General features: G+C 42.2%; 2 protein-coding genes across 5 annotated transcripts in view; one reads left to right on the top strand and one right to left on the bottom strand.

Moving 5' to 3' along the window:
• CLIP4 (CAP-Gly domain containing linker protein family member 4) overlaps positions 1-17,913 on the top strand; it is a 144,635-nt gene that overhangs the window by 122,822 nt on the left and 3,900 nt on the right. The gene's annotated exons all lie outside the window — the stretch shown is intronic.
• Positions 1,294-17,913, bottom strand: part of ALK (ALK receptor tyrosine kinase) — a 1,130,668-nt gene continuing 1,114,048 nt past the window's right edge. For both annotated transcript variants that reach the window (XM_007476029.2, XM_056813218.1), the window contains 3 exons: positions 16,916-17,050; positions 15,944-16,034; positions 1,294-9,427 (listed from right to left, as the gene is read on the bottom strand). In XM_007476029.2, the coding sequence (XP_007476091.1) occupies positions 8,735-9,427; positions 15,944-16,034; positions 16,916-17,050 (919 nt within the window). In that variant the 3' untranslated portion in view covers positions 1,294-8,734. The remainder of the gene's footprint in view (positions 9,428-15,943; positions 16,035-16,915; positions 17,051-17,913) is intronic.

Consider the following 17,913-nt stretch of genomic DNA (forward strand, 5'->3'; position numbering starts at 1 on the left):
CACAAATACTTCCCTTAATATCCCAGGTACAGTTCCACATTTATTCACACCATTAGATGGAAAGTACTACAGGCCTTTACAAAATGTAAATTTATCACACTTTAGTGAATCAATTCCATACTAGCTTCAATCAACTTGCAGGGCCTTGCAGGTATCAGACATAGGGCTTTCAATTTTGATAGGTGGGAAGGGTCAGGAGATATTTGAATTATGAGATAGTGCCTGCTAGTAGGAGGCTGCATAAAAATACCTTCTGAAAAGAGTGGAGATAGGGATGGGATAACTTCAAGTTATGTGTAGGATAGAGATACTGAAAGGCCAATCAGAATTAAACTTGGCTTCCTTTACATTCTTACCTAAGGGCAACTGCTATTCTGTTGGTGGGACAGTAGTTCAATATCATCATAATGTATATATTTACTTAAGAACAAAAAACAACTGTTGATTTCTAGTTGACTTATTCATTCATCTGATGTATACTTGTTTGTAACTCTAAACCAATGTGTTAAGCTCTGTAAACTTTATGGCTCTCATGTGAAAGAAAAAGTACCTGAAAAATAGTCATTCAACACAGAGAATGTACCACCAAGAGAATCCAAGGTATGTAGCAGCTCCCAGGTACTGACTCTCATAAAGAACAGTTTTGGTGGTGCTGTTACTTTGAATGTAGCATAGGCTTACAGAATTTAGAGGTAGAAGGGACCTTAGAGATCATTTAGTCTAAACTTAGAATTTGACATATCAGGAAACTGAGGCCCACCCAGGAAAACTAAGAGATGTGAAGTGACTAGCCCAAGGGTACAATGGACAGAGACAAGTTCCTCTACACTGGAATTGCCTTGTGTTGTAATGCTATTCAACCATATATGTATGTTAGAAAATCCACGTTTGAATCATTTGTATTTGAGGAATAGATCATTAAACTTCTAATAATTAACATTTATACTGTGCTTTTAAAGTTTGCATTTTACATATACGTGTGTGTGTGTAGAAAGTCTTATTTGAGCCTTACTACAACAATGGTAAAGTAGTATTTTACACAGGAGGAAACTAAGGCTCAAATGAGGTCATGATTTGCCCATGACTTCACTAATTTTAAGTGTCCTTGGCAGCATTTGTACCCATATTTTCTTGCCTCTCAAGTACAACTTGCTGTTATTCTCTGAAGCTTCTCATTCGTATTCCAGGTTTCCTGATTGACCCAGAGATGTTGTTTTCTTTAGAGTAATGTTTTGGCAGTGTGATTGGTATAACCCCCCAAGTCTGTAAATTAATTATGGAGACCACCACAGCTTGCAAGCCAGTAATGAGACTTTATTTTTCATTTTTCTTCATGCCTTTTGTTTCACTACACTTGGTTACAATACAAATACAATAGTCAATACAAAACTCATATTACCATATATATTATTAGTAATATTTGTCTCATAATAGTATCCCTGAAGTACATAGGCCCTTAATTATAAACAATGTCACATAAGCTGCTGTATATACAACAGACGTCCTCAGGAAACTTCTCTGAAGGGTGGGTCTGAATAAATTAAGCAGGACAGGTTAAGATTTTATTAGAAGCAGAGCAGCAAGATACCTTTGCATAAGCAAAAGGAAGTTTTCTACTGAAATTTTTGCTAAAGCTTTTGTGGAAGGGTTGGGGGCCATTTGAGGAGGAGGATTTTAGGGCTATGGAGAACAAATAAAGGCATCTCATCATGTAAGGTAGAGATGAGACCATTATCTGCTTCTTAGAGTCTCTCCCTTAGTGGAGAAAGACACAAGGAGGAGAGAAGAAAGGCTTTCTGTCTCCGTCTCCCCTTGAGAACATGTCCTAACAATATCTTCATGGTGACAACATAGCCGGTGTTTGTTTTTTGTGCTTGTATTATAATTCTGTGTGATTGCACATTTTGGACAAAAGAGCTGAGGGTGATTTCTGACCCTCGGGGATAGTGAGAATCGTATTTCCACGTTGTTACAGAGAGACCGTTGGCCAAAAATGTCACCTGCTACCTATGATAACTGGTGTCATTTAAGAACCAGAATGGGGTATGCACACTGCTTGCAAATCTGTTTGAAGCCTAGTTCTTCCATCAGAAATCAACCTAGCCTGAAGGATGTTGCTTGAATTTATGCATTTTATATGCCATTTGAGCCTCTTGCTGTGTGTGTGCATGTGTGTATGTGTGCCTGCACGTGTGTGATACTACCTAGACTCAAACTCCAACAGCTGAGAAGCTTTGCTGCTCACTGGCATCACTTCAGTAATGCTTTCAGCTTCCTGTGTGAAATAAAACCACTCTCTCCATCTCTTGCCTGGCATTGTGTTATATCTGAGTGATCTGAAAAGCACTGGAGGGTAATTAAGTATCCAGTGGCTGTGTTCTGTTTGTCATATGCCCATCTGTCATCTTATTAGGACCATGTTCCTTGAACTTTATCTTAAGATTGCTTTGTGGTTTTACCTGAAGCCTAGACTAAGCTGTTCGAAAATGGGGCTGATCATTTTGTTTTCCTTTCCAGTAACACATTGTGTTATCCCATTGTGAAAAAAGAGCCCAGACTTCAGACTGTTCTCTTATCCTGACTCTTGAGAGGATTCTGGAGGCTCAGTTAAAAGTCACCCACCAGGCAATGTCAGTGGCAAGAGCCTGATTCCACACCATTGTTCTTAATGAAGGATAGCTATTACAAGCTAATACCTTTGGACAGAAAGACTTTAAAAAAGAGATTTAAAATGAGTTTTAATGGCCATGTATAGAACCACAATGACAGCTCAGGAGACGGTGGTTAACTCTTCATCTAGACAATAGGCTCAGCCATATAGTAACCTCTTTCCTTCTGTCAGTGAAAAAGGTGTCTTGATATTAATCCATCACGTTGCAAAAGATGGAATTAAAACTATGATAGTTGTTTCCAAAGCTTTCTTCCTATGTCTCTGTTTCAGAAAGAAATGTAGGCTGCAGAGTTGAATGGCATAAGATATCGAAGGCCTTTCTTTGTCTTGGTGTGCCATGTGAATGCTGAAAAAGCACTGGACCTCTTTGTTCAGGTCCTTTGTCAAACAGTGCTAGTGCTTTAGTTCTAAGGGATGTTGAAATGAGTTATGTCCCGAGTTATACTAGTTCTTCTGAGAAATAGTACTGTTTCTTAAAATTTAAAGGAAGACTTAGGCTTACCTGAATTTTAAAAATTTTGCCATTTATTTTATTAGATGTACTAAGGTGTAGGAAATTTACCTATGAGGCAGCCATTACAATTTGGGGGGAGGGAAACCAGGAGATTCTAGTTCTTTTAGAAGTCTCCAAGAGCTCCCAAATAAACATAATTGTCATCAGAGTGACTTCTAAGGATTATCATCCAGTGGATTCTGCAGCTTGATGTCTGTAGAAACATAAAGTCCAAGACTTTTCCGCCTCAGGACTGTCACTCTGGGAGAGGTTACTCATTGCTATGACTACCCCTTTTAGTGCCTTTTCAGTGGTCACAGGCAGCACTTCTGGTCCTAGGCATCTATCTGATTTGATTTCCCTTGGCACTTACTGTCCAGCTCAGGGGAGGACAACTAGGAGTTTCTATGCTGGTCTTTAAGATCATAGGCTTATAGATGGAAGAGACCTCAGAGGCTAATCTAGTTCAGTCTTCTCGTTTTCCATAGGAGGAAACTGATATGAAAGGAGTTCAGCTGACCTGGTCAAGATTACCAGGGTGAGTGTTAAAAGAGGGTAGATTTGAGCCAAGATCTCTTACTCTAGTGTCCTCTCCATCATACTTTGTTGCTTCCTATATCAGCAAAAACAACAAACATTTTTAAGTAGGCAGATTTTTAAAAGGGAATAAAAAGATAATAGTATTTCAATTTGACTTTTAAATAGTGTCGCTGTTGTGGCAGCATCCCAATTTTTAGTACTCTACATGTAGCAGAGAAATAATAATGATCCCTCAAAGGCTGGAGTACTGTTTTCTCATTAAATTGAACTTGCTTCTCCTTTCCTTCTTGTCAACCTTGTTTAATCCATGAGGCCTGTAAAGCCCATGCAGTTTTACTCTCTCCATTCCTATAAACATTGTCTTTGCACTTGTATATATGCAGTGGGTCTGTCTGTCTAAATGTGTCATTTGCATTTGTGGAACTATCTTTGTGCCATCTATTCATATTTCTTTTTTGCCTGGCCTATCTTGCCTACTAGATTCTAAGCTCCTTGAGGGTACGGGCCACGTCTTAAAATTCTTTGGTGTATCTCTCTAAACAGTGAGTGTCCTTTGCGTTGCTGAATTGGATGAGCTCACAAGTTTCTTGCATAGAGAGGACATTGACAAAGCGATAGAGATAGATTTGTCTTGTCATAAGCCAATTGATCTATACTATATAGGAATGGAATCGGCATCTATTAACTTCCAGATTATGCTTTAGCCAACTTTGCTTGAAGGCATTTTGGCCTTTACTCCTACTCAACAGCTAAGGCAAAATGGGAGGCCCTGCCCAGAGATTGGACCCCTCATTCTGACAAGAGTGTAGACCTCCCAAAGCTTGGTATCTTTATGGATGGCATAACTCAGAGCCATAAGGTTTCTCAATTACAGGAAATCTAAGATAGACTTTTTGAAGCAGAAGAGACCTCAAAGATCACTTTTGTTTGATGGATGAGGAACCGGAATCTCTGAGAAATGAATTGCTTTGCCTATGGTCACATTGCTAGCTTGTGGCAAGAGCTATGGACTAGAATTCTGACCTTCTGGTTCCTAATCTAGCATTGTCTCCTGTTACTTTTGCTACCTTTTGTGTAGCTTGTGAAGGGGAATGCAGTTTAGAATATCACACTGCCTGAAATCCTCACAAGAGATTGATTTGGGTTAGAAAGTGATGATTTTAAAAATCCAAATGTCCAAATTCATTCCTCAGTCTGAGCTAGTTTAACTTAGGTTGACTTGCCACTAACAACTCATTGAGCTCGTTCTGTTGAAGGAATGGAAGTTTTGCTGGGGGAGAGGGAAAAACAGATACTAGAAGCACAGGGAAAGGAAGGCAGCCTGTCGGCCAAAGGACAGCATGAGAGAGGCAAGCGCCTAGAGTAGGTATTCCCAGGGGTGGGTGGGTGTGTAAGGGGAGGTGGTAAAAGAATGAAGAAAAGAAGATGGGAGAGAGCCAGTGACAGACTGTGCTTTATGATCTTGCTGCACCAACACGAGGATTGTACAGGTGTAGGTCATCACAGTCTTAGACTAGGAGAAAACTTTTAGCTCATTTATTGGTCTATACTTTTTCCTCACTAAGTATTTATAAGATGTCTGGCTCTTCTCACTGAGCTTTTAAAATGTTTTCTAAAGCCATGAATAGAGTTAAAAATAAATCTTTGTTCTTGAGAAGCTATTAAAAATTAAACATGCCCATGCAGCATACAAAGTGAAAATGGGCTCTTAATAGAGACTTCGCTGTTTGCTCTCAGTAATTATCTTTCTTTTCAGGGCAGCAGGTTGAGGTTTCTGAGAACTCTTAATTTTTGTTTTGTATGTTCCCACAAAAGAACATTTGCTACTCTGAAATGAAGCCAATCAGCTTTTCATTTCTTTGGAGTCTTTTGGAAAGTCCCTCATAAGGACAGGTTGACCAGATACTGTGTTTGATGATCTGTGGGCATGTACCTCCAGTGTCCAGAATGGTGACACTGCCATTCCTGGGCATGTGAGGCATCAAGAATGGGACCCATTTATCATATTCACACATTGGTGTCTTCTCTGAGGATGAAGATGGAAGATATTTTTGAGGCTAATAGAAGTTACCGTTAAATAGCCACCTTTTGTCTACAGATTAGCTGAATACTTCAAAGCAAAGCCTAAAATTAGGAAACATGTCTTTTGACTGATTACTTTCTCTTTTGCTGATTTTGGGGCCTTAGACTCTAGACAGTGCTCCTTTAGAACACTGTAGGTTTATATAATGGTAGAACTTTAGATTGCTGAGGAACCTTAGCAATCACCACATCCATTCCCCTCATTTTATAGATGAGATTGAGGTCCAGAGGAATGAATTGACTTGCTCAGTCACCTACCTTGTTATTGGGAGAAGCAGGATTAGATTTAAGTTTTCCTGATCCTTGGACAAAGGCTCTTTCTACTATCTTAATGGCAGGTGTGAGACTGAAACAACATTTTGGAAATGTGGATCACCATCTCCTTTTTTGGTTGCAAAGAACCTAATACGTAGGATTCTGGGCATAACTTTTTCTCAGGAAGGCCTGTACTTATGAAATACATGTTTTGCCAGGTGATGTAAAACATGGCATGAGTGACTGAATTGGGTCGGGTGATGGGTGGGCAGAAGGGCATATCAGAACTGTCTCTAGACTTTGTGGGAAAGACATCTTAACTCGGAGTTTTTCCCACACTCATTCTCACTTTTATGGATACGTTTTTAAAAGACTCATAAGTGGGGTGGATGGAAATCAATCAAATTAAGCTGAGACTAATGGGTAAAGCAGTATTCTTGGGGAGCAACCAAAGGCCACACGAAGCTTCCTGAAATCATCTAGACTGGGTGCTGAATTAGCTCCAATCAGTTGTTGCAATAATTCAGTGAATGAAGTTTCTTCTGAACCTCAATGGATCAATAAACTTTTAAGACTAGAAAAGGGGTTATATTGTTCTGGGCAAAGTCCTCAAATGCATCAGCTGGAAATGCATTATTGTACCTGCTTAATTAGCTTCTCTGGAATGCTATCAAAAGGAAACCTTTTCCCACATCAATTGAGCTGGTGATAGCCTCCATATTCCAGTTTATCTTCAGTGTGGTTGTGAGAGCCCTCAAGGTGATTGGTGGACCATTCACTTGAGTGTCTAGCATGGGATCAATAATTTACTAAAACAGACTTGGTTGTTGATTTTTCATCTCTATACTATAATTACAGTGGTTTTGTTTCTCCTTCAATCCTAAGTAGGTGATGGAGAAAAAGGGAGGGCCTTCAGAGTATTCTGCCTTACCAAAGCAGGCTGCCACAGTCTGTGTCACTCTAAAACAAGGCAGCTGGAAAGCCTGCAGGTGAATGACCCAAAATCAAGAGAAGTGAGTAGTTTTCCAGCTGGTTATAGCATTACCTTTGGGTGCTGTGATTGCACCTGTGAGTCAATTATCTGTTAACTCAAGACATTACTCCAATCCTAGTCAAAGTGGAAAGAAAGTAGATGTGAAGAACCAGAAAAGGAACAGAGAGCATGGACATTTTTGCTTGGGAACACTATGATACCCAGGAACTAATGAAAAATTTTGTCCTGAAGGAGGCCAAAATGGTGCCCAGACATGCTGACTACCAAAGAAAGGAACTGGTAATAAGAAGGAGGGTGGGAGAAGAAAAATATAGAAGGGAAGACTAGAGTGACAACTTGAAAAATTGAAAGTAAAATGTCATTCCATAAAAATAGAGGTTGATGAGTTTGCAGAAGTCCTAAACTGTAACTTCCATCAGTATCACATCCATCTACAGAAACAAAGTTGAAGAAACCACAGTGCATTGCTGTGTCAATTCCTCAAATGTTTCCTGATTCTTTAAGCCTTAGAAAAGGCCAAAGAAAAACAAAAAAAAAACCCCACTTCTCCTTCTGCATGGTACATATTAAAAATATGTTGTACATATTTCAGAAATGTTCTACTCACACGTTTAACATGACAGAGAAGGAAGGGATCTAAAAACAAAAAACAGCCAGCCTTGGGAAGAAGAAAACTATTTGTTTCTTCTTTTGGATTTTCTGCTGTTCCTGCAAGCCAAGGTATGGCTATGAATTGAGGCATTTCTCTTTCTTAGGCTGTGTGGTTGAAACCATTGCTAGGATTTGGTATATCACTTATTGACATGTTTGGCCCTAACTGGCCATGTTTCTTTGCTTTGGAAATGCATTGCTCTGGCTGCAGTTTGGCCCATCATTTTTGGTTTTCATTCAACTATCATAAGACTTTTTGTTCATGGAAACTCTTTGTTATTTATATTGTAAGTAGACAGTCTGGGTTTTAAAGACCAATAGGAAACCTCAGAGTTTTCATCTTTTAGCAGGATATTCTTAAGGCGAGAGGTACAGTAAAGGGACATATCGGTCTGGGGCCCTCTTGCTGGTGTCTCTTCATACTCAAAGTCTTCTGAATGTCTATTACTCATTTAAGGGGAAATGCACGGCTCGCAGCTGTCTGTCCTCCTTGGGCCTGTCCCCATCCCTTTAACTGTCCTCAGAAGAACCAACACAGCCAAGATATTGCAGCTAAGTTTTGAGTTGGTTTTTTTTTTTCCGAACGAAGGACGTCCTCCATTGTACAAAATCATGACGGAGAAATCATTTGCTCCCCCCTTCCCCCCCACATTCAAATGGTTTACGTCTACATGGACAAGGTGAGTAAATGATACGCATGACGTCACACTGGCACAGGATGCCGAAGCAGAGCGCGCTATAGACAAGAAGCAGGAGGAGGAGCACACGGACCATGCATGCATGGGAGCTTATGTGACCGGCTCGGGCCTGGCCTCAAAAACTTGCTTTTTGAATGATGTGATTCTTTTGAAAGAGTAGGAGGAACCCATGCTCACATCCTTCCTGGTGCATTTTGAGAATTCGGTCTCTGTGTGGCACTTTAGAGCAGGTTGGCACAAAATGAAAGGCAATGTTTTGGTCTCTGCTTGGCGGTGGAGCTGTTGTGGGGGAACTCCCCACCCTCTGTGGGCTTCGGAATCCCAAGGGGGAGCAGTGGTGCAGAACAGGCTCAGGGACCAGCCTGGCTCCCACCACTCGGGTTTCTAAGAGCAGAGTCCCCGTAGCCAGCGGCAGCTGGGGTGGCGCCAGCCTCCAAAGGGAGGCCCTGCTGCTGATAGCCGTAGTGGACGTTCCCACAAGGGAAGTGGCGGAGCCTAAACAGAGGCACTTCCGTCATGCTGGAAGTCAGGGAAGATGGTTCCAAGAGCAGGGAGGACCCCGGCAGCCTGCCTGGTGGCCCTGGGGTACAATGTCCCTCCGGCCCCGCTTTCCCCCGCTCCGGCTGCTCCGGCTCTGCCCGGGGACTGTTCTTGGGGGCAGATTTCTCTGTGAACCAGGAGCCATACGTGGGGTTCCAGAGGCTGGTTGGCTTGTTCCTAGATCCGCGCCCTTTGTGCAGCTCCGATGGTGGGTTGGACTGAGAGTAAGCCATGTTGATGTGCCCTCCTTCCACAGGCGCCCCTCTGGTGATGCGGACCGGGGGCTCAAGAGCTAAAGCCTTCTTCAGGGGCTTCCCGGAGGAGGTGGTGGCCAGTGGTGGGGGAGCTGATGGGGCACACGCAGCCTCCTTTTTCTCTTGTTGGGGAGAGACTAAAAGAGGAGGTATCCGGTCAGGGTCTTCTGGCCTCATGGGCACCTTCTCTTCCTCCTCCGTCACTGGACCATATTCAATGGGCAAAGCTGTATTAATCACGTCTGGATCCTAGAGGTAAGAGAAATTAGTTTATAAGACTTTCCCACTTTGGAATGCTGTGGTATCCTCTGATGGGAGCTAAGTGACCAGGAACCTCTTGCTTCTTTTCCTTCTTCCAGGACCCTCCCCTCCCCGCCACATTTGAATTGCATCTAGACTCTACAAGACTTTAGACAGTGGGATTTGTCACAGCACCACCACCTACATGGCTGCCCCCCACTCTGTTTCTCCCCCACACTCATTCTGCTTTCACAGATTGACCCTGTGCACCATAGCCCATGCAAGGAAACACCATCCTACAGGATGGGGAATCACACAATCCTAGACTTAGAGACGTGATATCCAGCAAATATAGATGCAGATTCATGTAGATATACATCCCCAAATGACATTTAGGTGACAACCTTTCATAAACAGCTTGGGGGAAAAGGGTCTTAAGAGAGGGGTCATTGGTGGCAGTCTGGGTTCACGTGTGGCTCCACAACTCATCCTTTTGGGAATGTCTGGTCAGAAAGGAAGTCTTTGTGTCCTGTCTTCTGGGAAATGTAGAAAGGCATGCTTTCTACCAACAGTCTCTGATGCTGGGGTGAGGAGGCTCTTGAGAAGGGTTCTTAACCAGGAGCCCTTCACACAGTACGAAGCCTGATCCAGGCATTCAGGGCTGGGACAAGCAGAATGATGAAGGCAAAGGCATTCCATGCTCTGCCAGGCCCCCTCCCCCCACTGGAAAACGGGGAAAGAAGGTCTTTTCACTCTTTCTTAGATCTTAAGTCTAAGCTTTTCAGTAATGTATATGGAATTTCTACCAAGTTTTTTTGATGGACAGGCACACTTGTTAACATGAAAAGTCAATCTGCCTAGAGAAACATTTCACTTAATTTCATTTTACACTGGGTCATTTGGCTAACAGCTAGCTTGTGTATGTGTGTGTGTGTGTGTGCGCGTGCACGCGTGCCACACGGTACTATTAAGTGGTTATAAAAGTTATCTTAAAAACACCTGCAATCCCAAGGCACTAGGAATCTGCAGTTTCCACAGTAATTCACAGAGGGAGCTGTGCTACTTCTAGAGAGGCAGGGGAGTTCCTGCTGAGCTTTACTGAAGATGTGCTATGTTTAACCTGATGGAGGGTAAAGAGAAATAAAACCATCAAGCACAGACTCCTCTTTCCCTTTTAGACTGGAAGAAAAGATGAGAGTATCTGAGGAGCAACCCATTTATGTACCAGTCTATTAGAGAGGTTTGACATTCTTAGAAAAGACAAAAGAAGAACCCCAGGAATGAAATCAGAAAGAAAATGTCTCCAAGAGGGGGAAGGAAATCAACTACAGAGGGAGACAAAAGAGAAAAAGAATGTGATACGACCAAGAGAAGATTTTAAAAGCTACAAGACTTTTCTCATGGAATATGCTTCTAGATGCTCTAGAATTGACATTCCATGCTCCATCCTTCTGCTGAGAGGAATCTTTTTAGCCCTTCCAATGTATGTTGTGGCGATTACTGATGGCCTCCTCCTGAGAAAATAATAATGAGAACTGGCATTTACAGAGGACTCCACTAGGCTGTTAGAACAAATTGTAGGAGATCTGGGCAAGGAAGAGGTTCTCATTTTTCCTGCAAAATTATTCAGGATAATAGTATCTCATTTATATAGTGCTCTACAGTTTACATAGTTGGAATGGCTTGCCAAAGTGCAGAGTCATCTGCTTATTGATGTTTAATCGATCAATATATTCCTAGTGATGATAGAAGAAATATTAGATAAATTTAGAGCTGTTGGAGTTATTATTCTGCCAATGACTAGCTATGTAAGCTTAACCTGAGTGGATCTTGGTTTCCTTATCTGTAAAACTTTAATCTGTAAAATCTATAAAATAGGGAGTTGGCCGGGATGATTTTTAAGGTTCCCTTTCAGATTTAAATTCTTGGCATATGACTTTTAAATTCTGGGGAGAAAATGGGGGCTTTGTAGATACAGATGACATTATCATCTCAAATTATCAAAGGGGCATTCAATGCATCTCAAAAACAGTTATTAAATGTTCTCTATGATAAGTACTAGTGGTGCAAAAGTGAAAAAAATATCACTGCCTCTGTTCTTGAGGAACTTAGAATTTAGTAGGAAGCCTCAATTGAGAAAGAGTATAGGAACAAGTGGTTTTCAAAGGAAGAAATCCAAGCTCTCTTGTAGCCATGGAAAAAATGTTCCAAATAATTAATAATTAGAGAAATGCAAATCAAAGCATCTAGCCATCAGATTGACAGAGTTGACAAAAAAGGAAAATGACATATTGAAGAAGCTGTGGAAAAACAGGTACATTAATGCACTGTTGATAGAGCTATGAATTTGTAAAACAGTTCTGAAAAGCAGTGCCCCAAAGTCATTCAACCATGTATGCCCTTTGAACCCATCAATACTAATACCCTGAAAAGACCAAATAAAGAAGGAAAGGACCCATATTTACAAAAATGTAGATTCTCTTTTCATATAGGCAAAGAACTGAAAAGTTAAGGCAGAGTGCTTATTCATTGGGGAATGGGAACAATAATCATAGTATTTATTTATATATATAGCACTCTACAAATATCTCATTTTATCCTCATCACAACCTTGGGACGTAGGTGCTATCACTCCTATTTTGCAGAGGAAACTGAGGCAAACAGGTTAAGTGGTCACACAGGGTAGTAAATGTCAGAGGCTGGGTTTGAGCTCAAATCTTCTTGACTCCAAATTTAGCCCTCTGTCCCTTGCACCACTTAGCTGTCATAGTGAATCAAATATTACTGTATAAGAAATAATGAAAGGGACAATTTCAATGAAACCTGGTAGGATATATTTGAATTAGAGCTAAGTGAAGTAGAATAATCTAATAACACTATGAAAAGAAAAAACTCTGGAGGACTTGGCACTCTGATCAATGCACTGATTAGCCATGATTCCAGGGGACAAGTGAGAAAGCATGCTCCCCACCTTGACAAAACAGAGAGGTGACAGACTCAGGATGCAGAATGAGGGCTAGAGTTTTTAGATATGGGCAATGAGGGTATTCTGTTATGCTTGACTAAGCACGCTTTGGTACATGAGTTTATTTATTTTTCCCAGTGGTGGGGGAGTTGGAGGGGAGAGAAAACAGATGTTTGTTAATTGAAAAAAATAATTAAAATCCATTTAGTAGGGAGATGAGAAATGTACTGAAGTGGAATTGTTTTAAAGTTTGGAAAAAAGAATAAGGTAGGACCTACTTCTTGGGGGCAAGAGGAGTAATTCCAGAAGAAAATGGAAAAGAATCAGAATTTTTTACTTTCTGTGTCATCTTGATCCTGAAGTGGGCAGGGTCTCCCATCCTAAGGAGGGACTTGGAGCACATAGTAGGTGGGGGATGAGAGGAGGGCATCATACTGTTTCTAGTGAACTTGTCTTTTATATGTGAATTGGAGGTAGAAGGGATTTTAACACCCTCTGCCCATACATATGAGGAAATTAAAGGCCAGAGAGACTTGATCAGTCATTTGTAGAGCTCAAAGATCTTCTTAAAGTGATGAAGGAATCTGCAGTTGTGATCTTAGAATCACATCATGGAGGAGGGGAGAGGAACCAGGAGATGATATTTTAAAAAAAAACCTGGTGCCTTTTTTCCCTTTATTTTAAGGGGAAAGGGACTTAACTCATACATGACAAGTTTGTGGGCTTGATGTCCATCATGGGAAAAATCCTGGAATTAATCATCAGACCTCAATTGTGGACATTTAGAAAAGAGTAATGATCACTGGGACCCACATGAGTTCATTAAGAGCTCCCTTCATCTTCTGTTAGTTGTACCAGGTCAGTAGATGGGAGCGCTGTTTGACAATTGTTTATCTTGATGTCAGCACTGGAATGCACAGCCTTTCGTGTTGTCCTAGTGGATAAGATACTGAAATATGGACCAGGGAACAATGCTACTAGATAAATTTGCAGCTGAGAAAAAGCTGCCACCACGGTTGTCATTGTTCAGCCATTGATTCATAACCTTCGCCATAGGGTGGGCTCTCGGGAACAAGTTGGCAGCCCACAAACTCTCTGACTTTGGCTCTGCCCTGTCCGGCATTTGTACTGATAGTGGGTCAATAGAGAAGAGAGGCCTTTGACTCAAAACTGAAGTTGACAAGACTGTGGGGACCATCTTGTACCACAGGGGACTACATCAAGGTTCGGAATTGCCTCGGACAGGCTGCAACACTGAATAAAGTAAATCATGCATTTAAGACTCCTAAAAGGGGTCACATGCCCAGGCACAGGCTTGGGGAGACCTGGTTGGAAAAGGCTCAGGGAGGTTCTAGCAAAGGCTGAGCCATGAAAGAAGCAGCTGGGACACAGGGGCTGGACCTGTGATTTTCATAGAAGAACCTTCTGGGTGAGGGCTCTCCTTCTTCCAACACATGGTGGTACCTTGTGGGCAACTCAGAGATCTGCTCCAAGCACCGGCTCACCACCCACCGCTGGCTCAAAAATCATTTGCTGAAGAAAAACAGGCGTGATCACATGGGTCAACGGGAATAGGATTGGGGATGTAGACTCTAAACGATCACTGGTGCAAATAGTAATAATATGGAAATAGGTCTTGATACATGTAAAACCCAGTGGTACTGCTTGTCAGCTCCAGGAGGGGGAAGGGAAAGAACATGAATCACATAACCATGAAAAAAATTCTAAATTAATCAATTAAATATATTTTAAAACAATTTCAAAATCACTTGCTGCTTCCACCATGGGCAACTAAATTTCAGTCTCCCGCATGCCAGGAGAGGATACTAATGAAGATACTACCCAGATAATTAGGAAGTAATAACCCCTCTACACTGCTGGGTGGATGGACCCTGGCATGTTTTGCTCAGTTCTGAAGACCAATCTTTAAAAAGGACATGAAAAAACTTCAGAGGATGGCAATTCAATAATGAAAGGTCTTAGAAACTCCTAAAAGGAATAAATAGTTAAAGGAATTCGGGATGTTTAGGCTTCCAGAGCCACAAAGGATCAGAGGGGACTTGCAAATCAATTTCTCTATTGTGAGATTTTCTGTCATGACTAGATGGCTTGGTAGATAGAGCCAGGCCAGAAATCAGGAAGATATCTTCCTCAGTGCAAATCTGGCCCAAGACACTTCCTAGCTCTGTGACATTAGGCAAGTCACTTTGCCTCAGTTTCCTCATCTATCAAATGAACTGAAGGAAATGGGTAACTGCTTCAATGGTTTTTGCCAACCATCTCTAGTATCTTTCCCAAGAAAACCCCAAAAGGGGTCACAAAGAATTGGACACACCTGAAAAACCACTAGCATAGTACTCAGTAAGCACAGTCACATTTTAGGCACCTAAACATGCCCCTAGAAGGACTGGTTAGAGTCTTAGGTAATCATTTAGCAGATAGGTATCCTCAGAAGTAGATGAAGCATCCTATCACAGATTGACCCTTTCGTAAATCAGCCCTGTCCTGGCTTGCTAGGGAGAGGAGACATGGACACGCCATAATTTTCTCACCCCTCTCCATTTCTCTTCTTTTCCTCAACAAGATAGCACACTGACAGCCCATAGAAATGCCTCTGTAGGGAAAGACTCCCAGTACTCTCCACAGCCTTGCACTGATGACTTGGGATAGTTCCCCTCTTTTTATAAACCAGTTCTAGTCAAAGACAACAGAGTCAAGGTTAGTGTTACATCTGTGGCAGGAGCCACCACTGTTCTCCTTAAATGATCCAATGAAGTGCTCTCCTCAGATACTGGACTGGTGTTGCAACGGCAGGGCATTTCCCTGCTCCCCATCATTCCTCTGAATTCCCCCAATTATCATGCTACCCAGTTGTTGTTGGTTGAAGTGGTGCAGAAACAGGTGCTAGTTGTTTTACAGCAGGATAAAACTGAGGCACCAAGAATCGAAAAAGCCAAGAGAATAACACAAAGTTCTCTAGATAGTATTTTAGAGCTCTCTCCATACCACCATTTGTATACTTTGCTTTAGAGACCATTAATATATTTAGTCATTTCAAGTCATATCTGACTCCTTGAGTCTTCATTTGAGTTTTTCTTGGCAGAGATCTTGGAGGGGATTGCCATTTCCTACTCCAACTTATTTTGCAGATGAGGGAACTGAGGCAGACAGGAATAAATGACTTACCCAGGGTCACACAGCTACAAAGTATCTGAGGTCAGATTTTAACTCAGGAAGAGGGGTCCTGACTCCAGATCCAGTACTTAGTTCACTGTGCCATCTAGCTGCCACTTCTGGCAGCTTCTGATTATTGTGAACCAACTGGCGTTTCTTTTTTTATTTTTAAACCCCTTACCTTTTGTCTTAGAATCAATACTGCATATTGGTTTCAAGGCAGAAGAGTGGTAAGGGCTAGGCAAGGGGGGTTAAGTGACTTGCCCAGGGTCATCCAGTGAAATGTCTTCTTTCTAAGAAGTGCAACCTACAATTTAATATTGGCCTCAAAGTCTTATTCCTGCAGAATGAGCAAATGTCAGTCAAGGGAAAACAATGGTTGTTACCTGGGTGCAGTATTCGATCCTCTCTAAGACGGTGGCAAAGTTGGGCCGGTCCTCGGGCAGATGCTGCCAGCACTGCGTCATTATCCGGTACCTAAAAGGAAAGGGAGGAAATTAACTCTGCGCAGCAGCCAGGACACCGGTGTCTGCGAGAAACAGCTCTCATCTCTTGCCTTCGCACAACCCAAGAGAGGACCTGGAAGGCTATGGTTAACTGGGAGGAACCTCGGAGAACAAGCAGCTGTCACATGCCGCCCTCTGCTGTTTGGGTGAGGGAATCGTGACCTGCTGAGCTACGCAGCTCAGCTTCTGCTCTCCTCACACTAGTTGGCTTCCTTACGGAAGTTCTAGGGCCCCAACCCTGCAGTGGAGCCCTAGCAGGGACAGGACACTGGAGACGCGTCCTTGGTCATTGGTTATGGAAAAAACGTGGAGAGAGATCCTAAATAATTATAGAAATTAGATTGGGAAGGAATTGGAGTTCAGCCTCCTCATTGGCCAGGCTTCCATAAGACCCCCCAGCACCCTGAGCTCTTTCCGCTGAGAATGCCATACAGAAGAGGCCACACGGACGTCAAAGTCCTAGGTGGCATCCCTGGAGATACCTAGCCATTATAGCCTTGGTGAGGGGATAGTCCATTATTCCTTCTGCTTGTTTCCATTTCTCTTTTGCATTTAGTCTAGTACTTGGCATATCATAATCATGTAATAAATGCTTTCCTCCCCCTTCCTTTATCCATTCTAGCGGAGAATGTATTTATTTCAGGAACCTGGTAGCTACCAGAACTTATCAAAGTCCCAGAGTCACACTAAAAGAAGTTAGCATTTTGATCCTTCATGGAAAACAAAAGCTTTTGTGAGAGCAGGACATTTAAAAAATATTCTCTTTTAAAAACAAGATTGTTTAAAAATTTTGTTAAAATTTAAATAGTTTTTTTTTTAAAGAAAAATTATACTTAGTAGGTGGTATCATACACAGGCCCGGGGCAATTTTTGGGTGGATCCATCCGTCCTCCATTGGTGACAAACTCCAGAACCTCCTGATTGCTTTTGCTTGGGTATGGCATGTATCCAAGGGAGAATATCTCCCACAGAAGCACTCCAAAGGACCTGAACAGAGAGCAGAGGTTGCAGAGTTAACCTTTGAACAAGAGGAACCTGCCTTTGACTTAGTACTTAGTCTTGAGTTACGTGTATTCATAAATAGGTTAATAATTTAGAGTCATGATTTCCCAGCACAGGTTTCAGCCCTTGTACACCTCAGTCAATGGTCTTTGAATGCTGCTGTGGCCAGCCTTCTATTAACATCTCTGACTATGGCTAGTCTGGTCTTGGTAGCTTTGTAGAACACCAGTTTTCTGAGCCCATACTTGGAACCTATCCAGAATGGAAGGAACAGACAGGATCTGTGCTCCACAGTATGGCTTCTGAGAACTCAGAGGACACGATAGACCCATCAGAAGAGGAGGACTTTGGTCTGAGCATCTGTAACTGCCGCACTAGGCTTTCTTCCAGAGAATCTGAATGCTTTATGATCCTCGAGCAGGGGCAAAATGCATTCATCTTTGTGCTGATGAGAAGGTTGAAGCTGAGACAAAGTCACAGCCCCATCAGTGGCAGAGGAAGAATGAATGGGCATCTTCCCACTCTCCTGCTAGCCTAGCTTCTTCCATTTAGCTCCCTGGTTAATGTTTTCTTTCTCTTTCCTTCTCCTTGGTTATCTTTCTCTCATTGAGGGTGAAAAAGAAACGAAGAGGCCAATGGAGTGTGAGCTCCTTGAGCGCAAGGACTGTCTTCTGGCTCCCCTTGTATCCCTAAGCACTTAGCACTCTACCCAGGAGCACACAGCAGGTGCTTAATACATATTCACCTGCTGACTAGGCTCCCAGACAAACTCTCTCTTCTTTCTGGTGTTATTTGTTAGTTTCATTATCCATGGCTGGATAAAGGGAAGAAGAAGAAATAGGGGTGCC

The sequence above is a fragment of the Monodelphis domestica genome, chromosome 1 (genome assembly GCF_027887165.1).
Source record: "Monodelphis domestica isolate mMonDom1 chromosome 1, mMonDom1.pri, whole genome shotgun sequence".
Lineage (NCBI taxonomy): Eukaryota > Metazoa > Chordata > Mammalia > Didelphimorphia > Didelphidae > Monodelphis > Monodelphis domestica.